Consider the following 15,809-nt stretch of genomic DNA (forward strand, 5'->3'; position numbering starts at 1 on the left):
ATAGTGTTCAGAAATCCTAGTAGTTAACACTTGCTGTGAGAAGTAAGTGATTTAAAGAGATTGATAGCTGCTGCTCCAGTTAATGTATTCCTGTTGCCTAAACTGAAAAGGTGATCAGAATTCTGAGTATTTCTTTAAGGTATGTTATCCACGTAATATTTAATTTAGAGACCTCAGAGCAGTATTTAAGATAAGAGTAATTATGGGTGACTGACTGCATCAGGTTCCAAGCTGCTTACCAGTTCAACCTTAAATGGCTTGGTTTTTTAAATGCTGAATTAGAAAACGGAGGGAAAAGAGACGAATGGAATGTTGGAATATAAATAAACATCACTATTCACTTTGTAGCCCATCAAAGCAAGGAAGATCCCAGGTCAAGTTTCCATTAAAAATGAGAGCAGCCAAACTCAACAATCCATTCTCGAGTCAGAACAGCCAGCGTCAGGCAAGATACGCTTCTCGGAGCCAGCAAATTGAGTCTTCATCCAAAATTACCAGAAGGGGTTTAAGAAACATTAAATCAGCCTCTTCAGCAGTGACAAAGTCTACTTTAAGACTTAATAGCCGGACCACTCGTCAGAGCCAAAGTTCATTACAAGCAGATGTTTTTGTGGAGTTACTCAGTCCTCGAAGGAGACGGAGGGGAAGAAAGAGGGCTGACAGCACACTGGAAACTCCTTCCAACTCCCTTGGATTTAGGATTGTTGACAGCACAGACCCCAGTGAACGGCTCAGGAAGTTTCCAGTTTCTGCTTCAAAGCTTTCTCTTCCTGTCGCCGAACCCAAGAGAAGAGGCAGAAAACGACAATCTACAGGTTAGAGAAATGTGTTTATCACAGCAAAATCTACGTTCTGTTCCTTGCTAAAACATTTGTGTGGTGGAGCATGGGGACTAGAAGTAGTGGTTGAAGGCAGTTTTGCCACTTCCAATGAGACAGTTTCTTTCTTTTGCAGGGACAGAAGTGAACCTTAACATTTTCAGCCATCTGAGATTTATCGTATCCATATTTGAAATTTCATATTTGTACACAATATACTCTATAATAAATGGATAGAAAATTTGAAAGTGCCTTAACCCATGCTAATGTTTACTTGTACCTTGAATGATTTTATTTTATTAAAGAATTAAAGTGAAGAACACAGATAGAGGCAAGGTAGTGAAATGTGGAATATACACACACAACAAGAAACTGCTACCAGAAGAAAAATGTTGTCTGTCTGGTATAGGGCTAACAGTGTCTTTGCTTGTTAAGGTAATACTCTGATGGTAAGGAAATACTTGGAAAGGTACAATAACCTTTTAAAAACAAAAAGAACCCAGTGTGAGACTGAAGAGTGTAAAAGAGCTTGCACTCCAGTGTGGCAGCCTTGTATTCTGCACTGTTTCTGTCTGTCACTATTCAGAATTTCTGAGCTTTTCCTTTAACCACCCTGCTGACTACTCTTGAAAGCAGATACAACCACTCTGAATAGAGGTTTTGTGAAAGTAAAAGTTAGGAGCAGGCGGCTTATTCTGGTTTTTCTCTAACAGGGCTTTTCTTCAAGTGTTTAACAAATTGTTTTAAGATTGAAATCAGTGAAAAAAAAAATCATCTTGAAAATTGATGGAGGAGGCACCCGGCTAAGTCCTGGTACTTAGCATTTTGTATGACAAGAGAGACATTTTAGTAGTAAATGACAAGACTGAAGTGTAGTTAATACTTTAGGCCAAGCTACATGCCTTGTGCTTTTAAACTACAGTTCTAGTCCCCCAAAATAATGGTGTTTCAACCTTTGTCTTTTCTTTTTTTTCTTTTTTTTTTTATTTTTTTTCTTTTCTTTTTTTTTTTTTTTTTTTTTAATAATTTGACTTGTCAGCCTTTAAATTTTAACTGGTGGGGTGTTGGGTTGTTTTTTTTTCCAGAATCATCTCCTCCAGTATTGAACAGGAGAAGTTCAGGACGTCAGGGTGGAGTCCATGAACTCTCAGCTTTTGAACAACTCATAGTGGAGCTGGTGCGACATGATGACAGCTGGCCCTTCATGAAGCTGGTTTCCAAAATCCAGGTAACTGACAGAACTGTAGAGGGAGCAGTAATGGAGTAAGAGTCCTGCTTGCTGCTGGTAAACCTTGGGAATTTCCAGCATGGTCCAAACAGGAGGATGGAGCCAAGCAGTGGGATTCAGGAGAACTCTTGCATTTCTGCTCAGATACTTGGTGCCAGAAAAAAACTTTTACAATTGATGTGGTATTGGCAAAATTTTAAATACGCTTTTCATTGGGTATTTTTAAAATGTGAAATGCTTTTGGTTTGAAAAAACCTCACCAACTAAGTAGAGCACAGGACTGCTAAAGGTAAGCTTGTGGTTGTTAATTAATTAGTTTAATTAATCTTTAATTTATGCAAAGACATTCTGCGAACAGACCTGCAATAAATAATAAGATAGAAACATCTTCACACTGATCTTAACCATAATGCAATGAAAAGATGATTCTGTAGCTTCATTCTTAATTTCCCTCTTGTTTAAATTTCAAAGTACTGGTTGATAATGTGGGTACCCAAAGCAAGTGCTGCTCCAGTGGTTTTTACTACAGTAAAACTTCCCAAAGCTGCTTTCTGCAGGCTGCACTGGCTTGTTGGTTGTAAGGCACTGCTGGCCCTGTCTGACACTGCCAAGGTGCTTGTCCATTCCAGCCCCTCTGGAGCAACTCTGCACAGACATTCTTGGGGATCTAGAGTTTGGTGTTTAAGAGCTCTGCTAAAATTAGCAGTGATAGCTGTTTATTGAAGACCTGAAACTCTGAATTCAGAGTCACAAATAGCTGGAAGGGTTCATCTGTCTGGACAAAGAGAATGATGTACAAACATAAATGAACAAAGTAAGTGCAGAGGAGGAGGAGAAGAATTTTGAATGAAATGGAGATCAGTGACTGCCTCCTAGAATACTGGAATTATGTTGGGAAGGACAAGAGTCTGATGAGTGCAGTGGAGAATTCAGCTTAATTTTGGTGCTGAAACTAAACTGTTAGAATTCAGTGCTTTCTGGTTTGCCTGAATCTAGTCTTTATATAGTTGGAAGGAAGAATTCATACCTGACCCAAATTTTCTTCATCATGATAGATATTTTGGTTTAAACTTTTAGCAGCCTTTAAGACAATGTCAAGAATACAATGAATGGTCAGTGCCCAGCAAGCCAGAAAGAGGAAATTACTTTTCTTTTTAGTAATTACATAAACAGCACTCTTGAAGGGAAAGGAATAAAAAATATATCAATTTGATTCTGTTTCTCTAGTAATTCTTCGTTTAGGTTCATTTGTAGGTTGCATCTGATCTGTTGTAAAATTACAGGCCATAACCAAAAACTTGGTTTTAAGACATACATGATGGTGCACGTGGGTGTCTTTCCTTGGAAGGGGCAAAGTCATGTTTGGATCAGATACTTTTTTCCCCACCTCACTTAGAGACACAGTCACCTTAGACTTGGTGCTTACTGGAATTCAAAATTGGATCCAAATGATCAGTATTCTTAAAGGTTAGGCAGTCCTTTTCCTCCCCTGACTCTTGATCCCATAGGCATTGTTCTGGATTGGTGATTTCTCTCTGGTATTTTTGTACAGTCTCCTGCTTGCTGCTCTTCAACACAAGTAAATGGAATCTCAGAATTCTGAATGGAATAGTGGTGGAGTCAAAATGGTTATTACTCATGATTAAAGAGCTTTTAACATTGTAATATATTACAGGAAAAATAAAAAAATTTAAAATATTGGAAATCATTTTTGTACTTGACCGATGGGAATAGCTGGAATGGCATAATGCTGATCTGCTCTTGCAATTTCCTTACAGTTGTTCACAGGGCATTTAGGAGTAGATTTGTTCATTAAATTGCTGGCTAATGTTTGTTGTAATCTGCTACTTGAATGATACAAAAAAAAAAAGGAAAAGCAGTGCCTGAAAACTAGTATTCAGTTCAGGGAATGAAGGCAGTTGTGTAGGACTCCTCTGTTTATTTAAAAGCAAAACATAAATGCTTTTTGATACATGATTTGCTTTAATGTTTTACATAGGCATAATTTAAGCTTCCATTTGTTTGTTCATGAATCTTTTTGTTTGGATTTTTTTTAGGTACCAGACTACTATGATATCATCAAAAAACCTATTGCCTTAAATATAATCCGCGAAAAAGTGAATAAATGTGAATATAAATTAGCGTGTAAGTATTACTTATTGAAAGGGGTATGTTGTACCTGTTCTCTCACTTCAAATACTTGTCCTAAAACAGAACTTTGTCAGATGATTAGAAAGCCAAAATTGTGTTTACTTTGGGGTTTTGTGGTGTGTTTTGGGTTTTTTAAAAGAGCAGTTACTAATATTCTTTTAAATACAATCTGTTGAACTTAGTTCCTTTACTGCTAACATACATGATGGATAGATTAGAGATGGGCAGCTATGAAACTTCTGGTAATTTCTCAAGCCTTTAATATCAAAGAGTGACCCTGATGGAATATTAAAAAGGTACTGTTGTTCCTGTCTGATTTGTATTTCCCATATTGATAATCAGAGAAACTTAAGAATGTTTACATGGAACAGCACCAATACAGTGATAGAAACTTGATATACATAGAGCTGCAATACAAAAATGTCTTTGTGTAGGATCACTGTGCTAATTTATTGATATCATACTGGTTTATCAGACTGCTGTCTGACGACTGGAAGCATACTAAATGAATTTATTTTATTCACCAGCTGAATTCATTGAAGATATTGAGCTGATGTTTTCGAACTGCTTTGAATACAACCCTCGTAACACGAGTGAAGCAAAAGCTGGAACTAGACTTCAAGCTTTCTTCCACATTCAGGCTCAAAAGCTTGGACTTCCCATCACATCTGGTAACGTGGACCACACCGCTCCTGCGGCGAAGAAGTCACGAATCTAACCTCTGCCTTCCAAAGGATTTTTTTGAGGGAATTTATTTACATTCATTAAAATGGATTGTTAAATTACGCAGTCGTCATGTCTATTTAAAGCAATAACAACTGTTTAACCACCTTGAAGTGTGGCCTGCACTATATTCTCAATATAATATTAAGCACTCAGGAGAATGTAGGAAAGATTACCTTTGCTACAGTTTTATTCAGTGTCTAATAATTTTGATAGATGTACTGGATACAGTACTGGTTTACAGAGGTTTTGTACATTTTTAATACATTCATGTGTCCAGATATCTTCCAGAAGTACTTTGTTTTTTCCTGCACAAAATAACCTTGTTTCATCCTCTAGATTTTGTAGGAGCTGTGGTATTGAGGGCTTTATCAACTCAGAGAAAATCTTCTGCTGTAGCACAGTTGAAGAAACTGTGTGTGTTGTTAAAACTTGTTTGAGCATATCTTCTCAACACTAATGAGTACAACTGCATATCTTTTCAAGTACTGTACCAGTGCTGGCTGGAGGTATTTGGTCTGAGTTTATTAAGTAGATATTTATTTAGCATTCAAAGTAATTTGTGAATTTGTTTTGTATTTATAAAATTTGTACTTGGGGCGGAAAAAAAAAAAGTCCCGTAACTTTTTAAATTTTGGGGGGTGGGGGTTTGTTCGTTTGTTTGTTTTTTCCCCTCTGACTTGATGATCAATCAATAAATACCTTCTCGTGTCCCTGGCAGTTCTTCTAGCAATGAGTAAATCTGCAGGACTGTACTCTTGAAATTTCTACATTCAACTTTGAAAGTGTACAAATAAAATGACAGATTTTTTTCAAAGTACATTGAGCTTGGACTTCCTCTTGAGTTGTACAGCCTACACCACCTTCCCATTGACTTAGGAGGACAGTTTGCTGGAGGCAACACAGCAGAATCTGGTTCCAGTATGAGTACCTCAGCCAGGACTCTGGGCAGCTGCAGCCACTGTGATAACCTGGTCTTTGAGGGATGCAAGTATCCATCAGAATATACAGAGTAACATAAGTAGGGTAAGTTGTATGGATCTTTAATTTAGATCTCTAACAGTGTAAAACCTCACAGATTTGTTCAATCGACCAGCAGCTTCTTTAAACTATCCTTACTATGCTTGATGGTTTTACTTGCAATATTTATTAATTTAAATTTATTAAGCTCAGTTTGAGTTAATAGGTTTAATCAGTCCTGCCCTCTTGGAGATATGCCACAATCCAAGAAAAAAAGTATGGAGTGTGATTAGTTCAAAGTGTTGCAGTTGGGGATTTTTTTAATAATTTTAAGAAATTATAAAAACGAGGAGGGGGAAGGATGTTGTTCAGAAATGTCTGCTAATACTTCCTGAGTTTCTGTGGAAAATTACCCATTCAGAGCTGACATCTCTGTCCAGGTTAAAGAGACATTTTTATGTTCCCACAAAAGAAATGTTCCAGTAAAGAATGCTAAATTCTGCAAGGAATATGAGCAGCAGAAGACTTAATTGCAGAGTATAAGTTGTACTTGATACCCCTGCATCTGTCCAGTCCCAAGAGGCTGTGTAAGCTCTGGCTAGTAGGTTGCAGAGTTTTTTTGCTCATTCTTGTTCACATGGATAATCCCCATTGACTCAAATACATTTTGAGGAGGGGCACAGTGAGCTGAATAAGTCTATCTGTGGCAGATGCAATTTAAATAATTTCTATGCCAAGCCTCCTCCCAGCTGTTCATTCCTATCACTCTTTTTCCAAGGTTATTTCCTTCAATAGCATCCCCTCAACAACACAGCTATAATTTGGAGTTTGGATAGAGCAAGTGGGAGCAGTCCAGCCCAAGTCTCTGCGTATGACAGTGGTGGTTGTATGCTTGTGCTGGGCAAAGTTACAAATTTCCCTTTAAGTTTGCAAGCCTGAGGCCTCACTTGCATACCCTGAAGGTGAAATAGAGGAAGTAGTATTCTGCTTTGAACAGCTGTGCATAAAATAGTCCTGTCTGCTGTCTGACAGTTCAGATCTGACTCTCCTTGGCTTTAGTGGTGCTTCTGGGGCATGAACAAAGTTCCTCAGAGCACACGGCCTGATCTGGTACTTTCTTTGAAGCTTTTTCAAACTTCAGTGATGCTTTTGCTGAGCTATGTCAGGATATATATATTTTTAGGGCCTTTGAAAAAAGGGGAGTTACTTCTATCTCCTTCCTTAAGGGCTGAAATATCCATGCTTCTCATCCATCTTTCCCCCCTAACAAATGTGTGTTACCATGGTCAGCCATTCCACCTGATACCATCAGAGTAAGGTCTGTACAGTATCTCTTAGGGGCTCCCAGCAAAAGTTTTTAACAAAGGTGTCAAAATGGAATGGGTGAACAGCTTCATCTTGGATTCAAACTAATGAGGCTGCACCAGACTCTTACAGAAAACAGGCACTAGGCTTCCTTGAGCTTCAAGTGTAGCATCTGTCCTCCAAGCATTTTAACCAAATGCAGTGAGAGTCTTGCCCTTCTTGGTAGCTCTCATAGATCTTAGCCCTGGCATGTATCCAGATGCTGCAATACCAGCTGCTTTTCCTGCTGTGCAAATTCTGCCCCTTTCCTTCATGTCAGAGCTGAGTAACTACCCTAGGCAATTTCTTCTGATGGTTTTTTTGTACGTAACTCTTTAATAGCCATAGGACCAGTCCCTTTGGGCTCCCAACCCAAAAACTTACTTCATCCAGGATTTCCTCAAAGACAACTTGCTCACCTCCTGGCCACCATAGGCTACCAAAGATGCAGAAGACCAATCCCTACAGTGACTGCTGGTCCTAGAAGCAGCCCATCCTACCCAAGCAGAATGAGGTCACCAGGAGAAAGCCACTTCAGATGCTGGCTGTAACCTTCTGCAGTGGTTGTAGTCAAGCTGTTCATGTTTAGGCTGTTCATGTTTAGGTGTCAACACCAGTGTAGCTGGGACTTGTATCAAGTCCCTTCACCTGTATTAGGGGGCAGGTGATCACCTTAACTGGCATATCCAGTGTCAGATTCACCTGCTGGAAGTCTGATTTCTGGAAGCCTGTAACAATGCTGGAAAGCTTGTGTTGCTTTGGTTTGGCAGCCCACGTGACAGATGTGAGTTAGCACTCTTCTTTGTGAGAGGTTTGAACTGGGGCCAGTGTCCTAGCACCCACTCCTGCATGGCTCTTGTGTGGAGGGGTGAGGTTTTAAGCACTTAAATGTTAGTATTAACAACAAAGATAATCTTAGCGAATATGGGCATTAGAAACCAGTATGCAGCAGCTGAAAACCAGTCTGAACGTACATAGATAGGGAGGCAGACCCTGAACAGCCCCACTCCACTCACTGCAGCCACCAGCTGCCCCACAACCAGCTGTCCCTGCATCTGGAGCCTTCCATGGACATGTGCAGGGAGCAGGTCTCTGGGGACAGCAGAGTCCTACCCAAACACCATGTTTCTGCTGCACTGGTAATCTAGTACTTTAGGATTTAGGAGATTACACTTGTTTATGAATCATTGATGTAACCACTAAATTAACCCTTAACCCTGCAGCGATCTTGTCTCTCCCAAGTTTTACCTGTTTGCATTCAATAAGTAATATCTAACACTGGTCACGTTACCTGTTGGTGATCACTGATCACAGCAATTCTAGGTGACACTTCTTGAGGCTAGCAAGGACTACTTCTACCCTACACGAGCCTTCTCACTCTAACGAAATTGCCAGTGTCCAGATGACTGCAGGAAGTTTTTTGCACAGTATTTGGCTGTAACTCTGAGAGATCTTTCCATTGCACTGCTAAAACTGCCTTCACAGCAGTGACATAGTCTAGCTCTGCAGAGGTGTTTCACCCAGCTTGCTGCAAGGGGGTATTCTGAGATTTCTCAGCCTGTTATCAACTGATGTATTCTTCTTCCTGCCCTTCATCAACTCCCCACTTCCCTTAATTTGGTGCTTCCTTAGACAGTGCTATTAAAACATTGCCTTTGAAGTGTTTAATTTATCTGTGTGTCCAGTATCAGGCCATACACTGCGTAAAAACTCCTCAGAAAATCTCCAATTACCACCAATAAGAAAGCTTCCCATTTCAGAGCACTCAGATTTAAAGACAATGTCTGGATTAAGACTGCTGCAAAAGGTAAAATAACTTGTGCTGCAAATCAGAAGAATTATAAAGACAGGTAAGTAAACTGATTACCTTGTTTCCCAATAGGGATGCTGAACATAGATAGCACCATCCCTAAAATATGTCTGTGTATTTGTGGATGTATGTGTATATACTTGGGCAAAGTTTGGGATTTTTAACTGCTCTAAGTCACTGACTATTAGAACAATGGTTATCATTCATGAATCCTAGAACTTAGAGAATAGTTTGGGTTAGAAGGGACCCCAGAAAAGCATCTTGTTCCAACCTGGCTGCCATGGGCTGGAACACCTACTAGACCAGGATGCTCAGAGACCCATCCAACCTGGCCTTGAACACTGTCACAACTTTTCTGGACAAACTGTTCCATTGCCTCACCAACCTCACAGTGAAGAATTTCTTCCTCTGATGTAATCTAAACCAGCTCTCTGGCAATGGGAAACCATTTCCCCTTGTTACTCCATGCCCTTGTAAAAAGGTTCTCTCCAGCTTTCTTGTAGGTTCCCTTCAGGTAAAGGAAGGCATTTTGGAGTGCATTAAAAAATGCACATCAATACAAGATACACCTGAACTGTTCTTGGGGCAGAAAGCCACAGGCTGCACGTTTTTCAAAAAGTGCACTGAGACAAACTTTAGGTCTGTTTCTTTACCCTAATATATCAGTTTCCTGGGTTTGTAGTGCATCTTTCCTGGAAAACTGCTGAAATTAATTTTAAATATATATATTTTTAGGTGCAACTCAATCTTTCAATTTTTTATAGGGATGAAAGAAGGAAAGAAAAATAAAGATAGGGCTGTGTTAGCTGGTGCCCTGTGAGTGTCTCTGGGCATGCAGCAGCCAGGCAGGCTGGAGGTGCTCAGCCCACTCAGCCTTTGCCAGAGGGGGGAGAAGGCAGCAAGCTCTGCCTGCACTGCCCTGCTTGCTCACAACGTTTATCCAGCTGTTCAGGTCACTCGCTTTTGATGAGAGAAATGTTTGATTGGGCCAAGTTTCCTACAAGGATGTTACATGACAGCATACTCTCCACAACGCTGGCCAATGGCCACGGAAGATCAGCTTTCACTTCTGTCTACTCTGCTGTTGTTCGTCTTTTTCCTTAGACTGATTTCAAAGAACCACAAAAGAAAGGGTTTTTATTTGATGGATATAAATCTGCTGCACCAGCATTGTGCCACAGCATCGTGGTTTAGAGTAATTCTGGTGCTTGTGCTGCCTGGTTTAACCATGCCGTGTGGAGGGACTGAAAATGGCATGTGCTTGTCTCATAATTTCCCTGTAAAAAGTTAAAAGGAATCCTCTACAGGGACTACCTTGTTCTGCTAGGATAACACACGGTCCAACTTCAGCTTTGTGAATTTGCTAGTCATGTCTTACCAGTTTATTTAGGATTTATATTGATAGTTCCTAGGTTAACAGTCCTATAAGAATGTGTATTATAATCTACGTGCTTTCCAATTTTTCTACTTTGAGCACTCTACAGATTAAATTAGCTTGGAGAGGAAAGAACTTCGAAGAGACAGGCATTGCTGTGGCTCAGCTGCTCTGAATGCTGTGTTTAAAATGGCAGAAATGGGGTGAGGATTTTAGCCAGGATGCTAAAATGTTTGGGGCTCGGAAGGCAGTTCTGCATTTGACTCTGGGCAGCGTGGGGCTTCATAGTTGCTTTTCATGAGCATTCCTGTGCAGATCCCCCCATCAGTCACATGCTGGGCTCTGCAGTCCTGGCACAGCTCGTGAGCACTGCTGTCACCAGAGGACACTTCTGCACTGACCGACAGCCCCCACCATCCAGCAATGGTTATAAATATTCCTGGGCCTCAGTCATCCTAAAACCCATCCTCAACCACCAGAAAGTGATCTCAACTCATGTATTTAGCATGTTAGGCTTAGCTAATGTTTTATTTTTAGATTGCTTTCTGAAAAAGAAAAACTTAGTGGGTTTAAAAGGCACTTTCAACTTTTTAAACGCTTTATCTTGTGAGGGGATTTTGAAATGCTTGGATAGATTTAGAGGGTGGATCTTTTGTTTCCACAGTTGTTGCTTTTAAGAGGTTTCTTAGAACTAACCCTTGGGTTCAACCTTCATCAAACAGAATTTCCTTTCATTCAGATGCAATGCTGCAAACTGAGTCTGAGATCTGTCTGGAGCAATTTAAAGAGTATTAGAACCCCAGAACCAAAAGTGTGTGTCCTCCTTTTTGCCTGACCTTTACAACTTCCAATCTAAACAGCCCATATGAATTAATCTGCCATTTTGGCACTTTTGTCATGGCTCCCTCTGTCTTCTGGAGAGTATTTGATCCTTTACTAGTGATTCTTTTTTTGTATTTAGATGTTTCCTTGAATCAAACCTGCAATGTTATAGAAGTGCTGATCATGATTAGAAACAGTCCATTTTCCAAGGACCTTATTCCAACATGATGACATAACCCCAGCAGGAAAAGAAGCACACAGCAGTGAAGGTTAGTAGCAGGATCAGGCCAAGCCTGGAAGACTTGGGATTAATGCCTGAAATCTCTGTACACTCTGTATAGTGCTGCTTTGCACTTGTCCAGGCACAGAAAAAACAAGGATTCCTTGTCCCACTGGGAACCCTGGCTGTCTCAGGGCGGGCTTTTCTCTAAAAAAGAACATAAAAAAGTTGAATCATCATACATGTTATGTGTCAGCCAGCCCCAGCAACTGGAAGGTCTATAGAGCAGGCACCTATCCTAAAGGAAAAGAGCTTTTGGAAACCATTGCCACCTTTTCCTGGAGGTGCACCAGTTTAAACTGTGCCATCTGCTGAGATGGCTGGCTGTGGCCTGACTTTTGGCAGTTGTCCTGCAAGCCAGGCTGAGGCTGTTCAAGAAATGACCCTTTCCAGCTGTCGTGTTTGTCTGCTGAGAGGAGTCACTGCTCTGTGGCTCACCAGGTTTTCAGAGACATAAACAAGATGAACTCACTGCTAAGAGAATTGTAGATGTGCACTTCAGTAATACTACTGTTGTCTTTATTCCTTCTTTCTGTAAGATCTGTTATATTTAGATACTAAATGAAATAAAATATGTAATATAATAAATATAATATTATGAGCAAAGTACCAACTGTTGAGCCGCAACACAGAGTAAGAAAAGAAACTACACTTTTTATCTCTGTTCTGATTTTAAAAAGAAATAAAAACTCCTTCTGTGCTGTGGTATGTCTACTAAAACTCTAACATAAGAGGCAGCAGAATTCGACTTTCTAAGCTTGAGGAGACTCCCATCACATGGACTATCATTCATTTTGTAAGACATGGGGAAAGTGTAAAAATTGCTGAGTTGATGCATGTGCATAGCAAAAGGACACTGCAGCAGTTAGAGACAGACTCTGTAGGGCATACAGAAATTACAAAGGCTAGCAGCATAAACAGTAGTTATTTCTTCTAGTGCTACAGATGTGTAAACCTTTGTAAAAGTCGAATATGTGCTAATTATGGAAAGGCAATTTTTATCTTTTATTTTTATTAACAAGGCTGAGCAAAGTTTCTCTGTATTTTAGACTTTAAGGGAATTTTTTTGTTCTGTTCTGCCATTGTTTTTCATGTTTCTCTTATAGGAGGAATTTTTATTTCCTTTTGTTGTTGTTGTCGTTGTTTTTTGGGTTTGTGGTTTTTTGTTGGTTTTGTTGTTTTTTTTTTTTTTTTCTCTGTTTAAATACCACCGCTAACATGATGTCATCCCAAGACATAACATTTTAATGAACACTCTCTTTCGCTGTCCATTGCCAGGCCCGCGGCTGCCCGGCGTTGTGATTCAGTGACACCTATGAATTTCCAGCACGGCGAGAGAGAGGGGGAATTCCACCCTGCCCCGAAAAACACGTGCCTGCTGCTCCTGGGGCATCCCTGCCGGACTTCTGCTGCCTCCTCCTGCCATCCCGCATCAGGTCAGCTCCTCCGGGGAACGCGGGTGGCTGGCGAGTTTTGCAGGAAAAGGAAACAGCCGCATCCCTGAAAAGCGCCGTGTAAAAGGTTGTTTGAGGCAAGCGAAGCACGGCGGCTCTCCATCCCGCAGGAGCGGAGGGAAGGCTCCCGGAGCCATCCCGGGGCAGGTCACCGGCCGTGACTCAGCCGGGAATGTCCTGGCACGGGCGGCCGCGGCTCCCGCTGCAGGTGATGCAAGGGGCTGGGCTGGCAGAGTGACCACAGAGCCACCGCCGAGCGCCGCCACAGCTCCGAGCCCCCAGGGATTCGGGGATAGCGCCTGTGGACGAGGCTGTTTAAACCAGAAGTGACCCGTGGGGCTCTGGAGGCTGGAGTTCCCTCCCGGGGCTCGCTGAGGAGCCGTGCACACCAGCACACACGCGTCCTGCCCCTCGCTTCAGGCTCCCGGCATCGCCTCGCACCGGGGCACTGCAAATCTTCACAACTTGCAGCAAAATCGTGCCAGGATCCACAACTTAAGAGTCTAATGTATTTACTGGGGTGGTTTCGTTTGGTTTTGTTTTGGGTTTTTTGTGTAAGGAGAGAGAAAACATCAGTGTTAGCATTTCATAGGTTTTCTCCAATACTCTCTTACATTACCAGAAGTTAGACTTTGTCTGGCATTCTTTGCACTCTCATTGAAAATACAGAATTGTCAAAGGGAAACTTGATATTTTACAGGGGTATGCAGGACAGCAAGGGGGTAAAAGAAGTGCCCTGAGCAACAGATCTCATCAAATGCAATTTCATATGGATTTCTCTCCCTTGACAGGTTGATTTTTTGCACTGGATGGTATTAAGACTCTGTTATTTCAGTGTGCATCTGTGCAAGTTTCTTTGCTTTTCCTTTCTCTGTGTTTAGCCCTCTCAAAGGTAATCAGGCTAAACCATAAGAGCTCCAATGTCTCCTAGCAGAAGCCAACAGCTTCCTGAACTGGACAGGCAGGTATATAGCCCCACTTGCTTCTATCTCATATGAATTATTTTATAAAAGTTAATTACTTAATTAAGGATCTTAATTACTTCTGTGACTTCTATTCTTCTGTCAGATTTAACTCAAGCAGGCTAACAAGTTAAAAAGTCACTGGCAGAAGGAGCAGCCTAAGTGAGAGAGGCCTGAGGAGGCCAAGCAGAGGCCCTGCTTCCATGGGAAATGAGCCTCAAGTGGTAACACTGAGTCCGGCAAGGATGACAGGGAAGCAAACACACAGTGTACTAAAGGAAAGGACTGTGATACCAAAGAGCTTCAATGCATCAAGCAGCTCAGTCCATTATATTAATTTCTCACTAATGAACATCCAGGAGTTGAATCCAAACAAAGAGTGCCTCCTGCTTCCCGGTGAGTCATTGCTTCCATCCACAGAGGAGGCTTGGAGGGCTTCCTCAGAGGCATGTGCTCCAAAGAGGGTATCATTCACAAAGCCTTTAGTGCTGCTGCTGCTGGACTCTCTGAATCATTGGGCTATTTCCGTGGTGCCTGGTGGGATGCAGGTCTTGTGGCACAGGGGTAGTGAAACTCGATGCTTCCTGAGTGCACTGAGATGCCGAAGTGAGGAACCAGCTTTGTCTGAGTGTGCTCCAGCAATAGGATTTGCTTGGTCATCACTGCTTTTGGCTGGATACTGGCCATTTCTGTGGCCTCCAAAGTTCAGTACTGGGCTCTGTCACAAGTTCTTTCTCTGATCACCGCAGCCACCAGGAGTTCAAAATTCATTTCCTTGAAAATGAGAAGCCCTTTTCTGTTCATCTGGGGACCTGTTTTTCACCTCTAAGAAATGCTCTCAAATTCTGGTAAGCTCATTTCAGAAGCCCCTGAGATTTCTATAAAGTCAGAAAATACTCCTCCTTCAGCCTGTGCTGCTTCTCTAGTCTGCTGGCTGCCAAGTACCAGTCAGTGCTGTGCAGCAGCAGCAGCCTTTAGTGCCCTCAAGTATGCACCTTGTGAGATGAAGGGAGGAGCAAGCACTTCTGATTCATTATTCAGTTTCCATGGTGTTAAAAACAGAGAGTGAGTCATGCAGAGTTTTGCAGTTGTCATCCCTGGAGCACCTATCCAGCCGTGCAACTCTGGAGCTGGTAACTCTCCACCTTTCATTTTAGGAGCCTGGGATCTGCAGTGCAGAGGCCCCATGTGGGTGGCAGAGGGTGCTCAGGGCACTCTCACACAGCAGATTCATGGTTTTATGCAGGTTAGAAGAAGTTTGCTGAGCCCACGGCAGCGGCTGTGGTCAGTGGCACCAGAGGATGTACTGCACATGGGCACAGCTACGTCTGCTTGCCAAATAGACAACAAAGGCACTCCTTCCTGACACTCACATTGCTGGCACTCGAACAGGCAGTAAAAGTAACCAAGTGGCCATCACCTGGAAAAAAAAAAAGACTTGAGCAGGGCTCAGTGGCAGCAGGAAGTCCTGAATGTGCGGCTGTAAGGAGCTGAGGGGTAAATATAGCTCTGGATTAGTGATTTCAAGGCTGATGGATCAAATTTTGAATACTGATGATGCAAATCAGTCTTGAACTCCGCATCCACAGGGCAGGATATATCCAGAGGACGGGATGTAACTCAAAGGAGATATTGGAAACAAAGTGTCTCAGCTGATCAACACAATAATGTATAGTAATGGAGAACGGAGGGAGAAATGTCAGCACATTCACTCACACAAGGTATAAATATGTATCCAAAACACCTCGAGGAATCTGATACACATACAGGCGTGCTGACAAACAATGGCTTGCCGGCTTCCACCACCATCCTGGGAGCAATTCTAGTGTTTTGGGGAGAGAGAGCTGGCTGGTCCCAAGGCAGGCTGGAGACTCACAGGTAC

The 15,809-nt window shown here is 41.9% G+C and overlaps 1 protein-coding gene across 2 annotated transcripts in view; it reads left to right on the forward strand.

Moving 5' to 3' along the window:
* The window catches only part of BAZ1A (bromodomain adjacent to zinc finger domain 1A), a 64,886-nt gene extending 59,146 nt beyond the window's left edge, over positions 1–5,740 (forward strand). For both annotated transcript variants that reach the window (XM_066322121.1, XM_066322122.1), the window contains 4 exons: positions 349–815; positions 1,904–2,046; positions 4,104–4,191; positions 4,725–5,740. In XM_066322121.1, coding sequence (XP_066178218.1) covers positions 349–815; positions 1,904–2,046; positions 4,104–4,191; positions 4,725–4,915 — 889 coding nt within the window. In that variant the 3' untranslated portion in view covers positions 4,916–5,740. The remainder of the gene's footprint in view (positions 1–348; positions 816–1,903; positions 2,047–4,103; positions 4,192–4,724) is intronic.
* Positions 5,741–15,809: the final 10,069 nt, after the last annotated feature.

Source organism: Sylvia atricapilla, chromosome 6 (assembly GCF_009819655.1).
Source record: "Sylvia atricapilla isolate bSylAtr1 chromosome 6, bSylAtr1.pri, whole genome shotgun sequence".
In the NCBI taxonomy this organism is placed as follows: Eukaryota; Metazoa; Chordata; class Aves; order Passeriformes; family Sylviidae; genus Sylvia; species Sylvia atricapilla.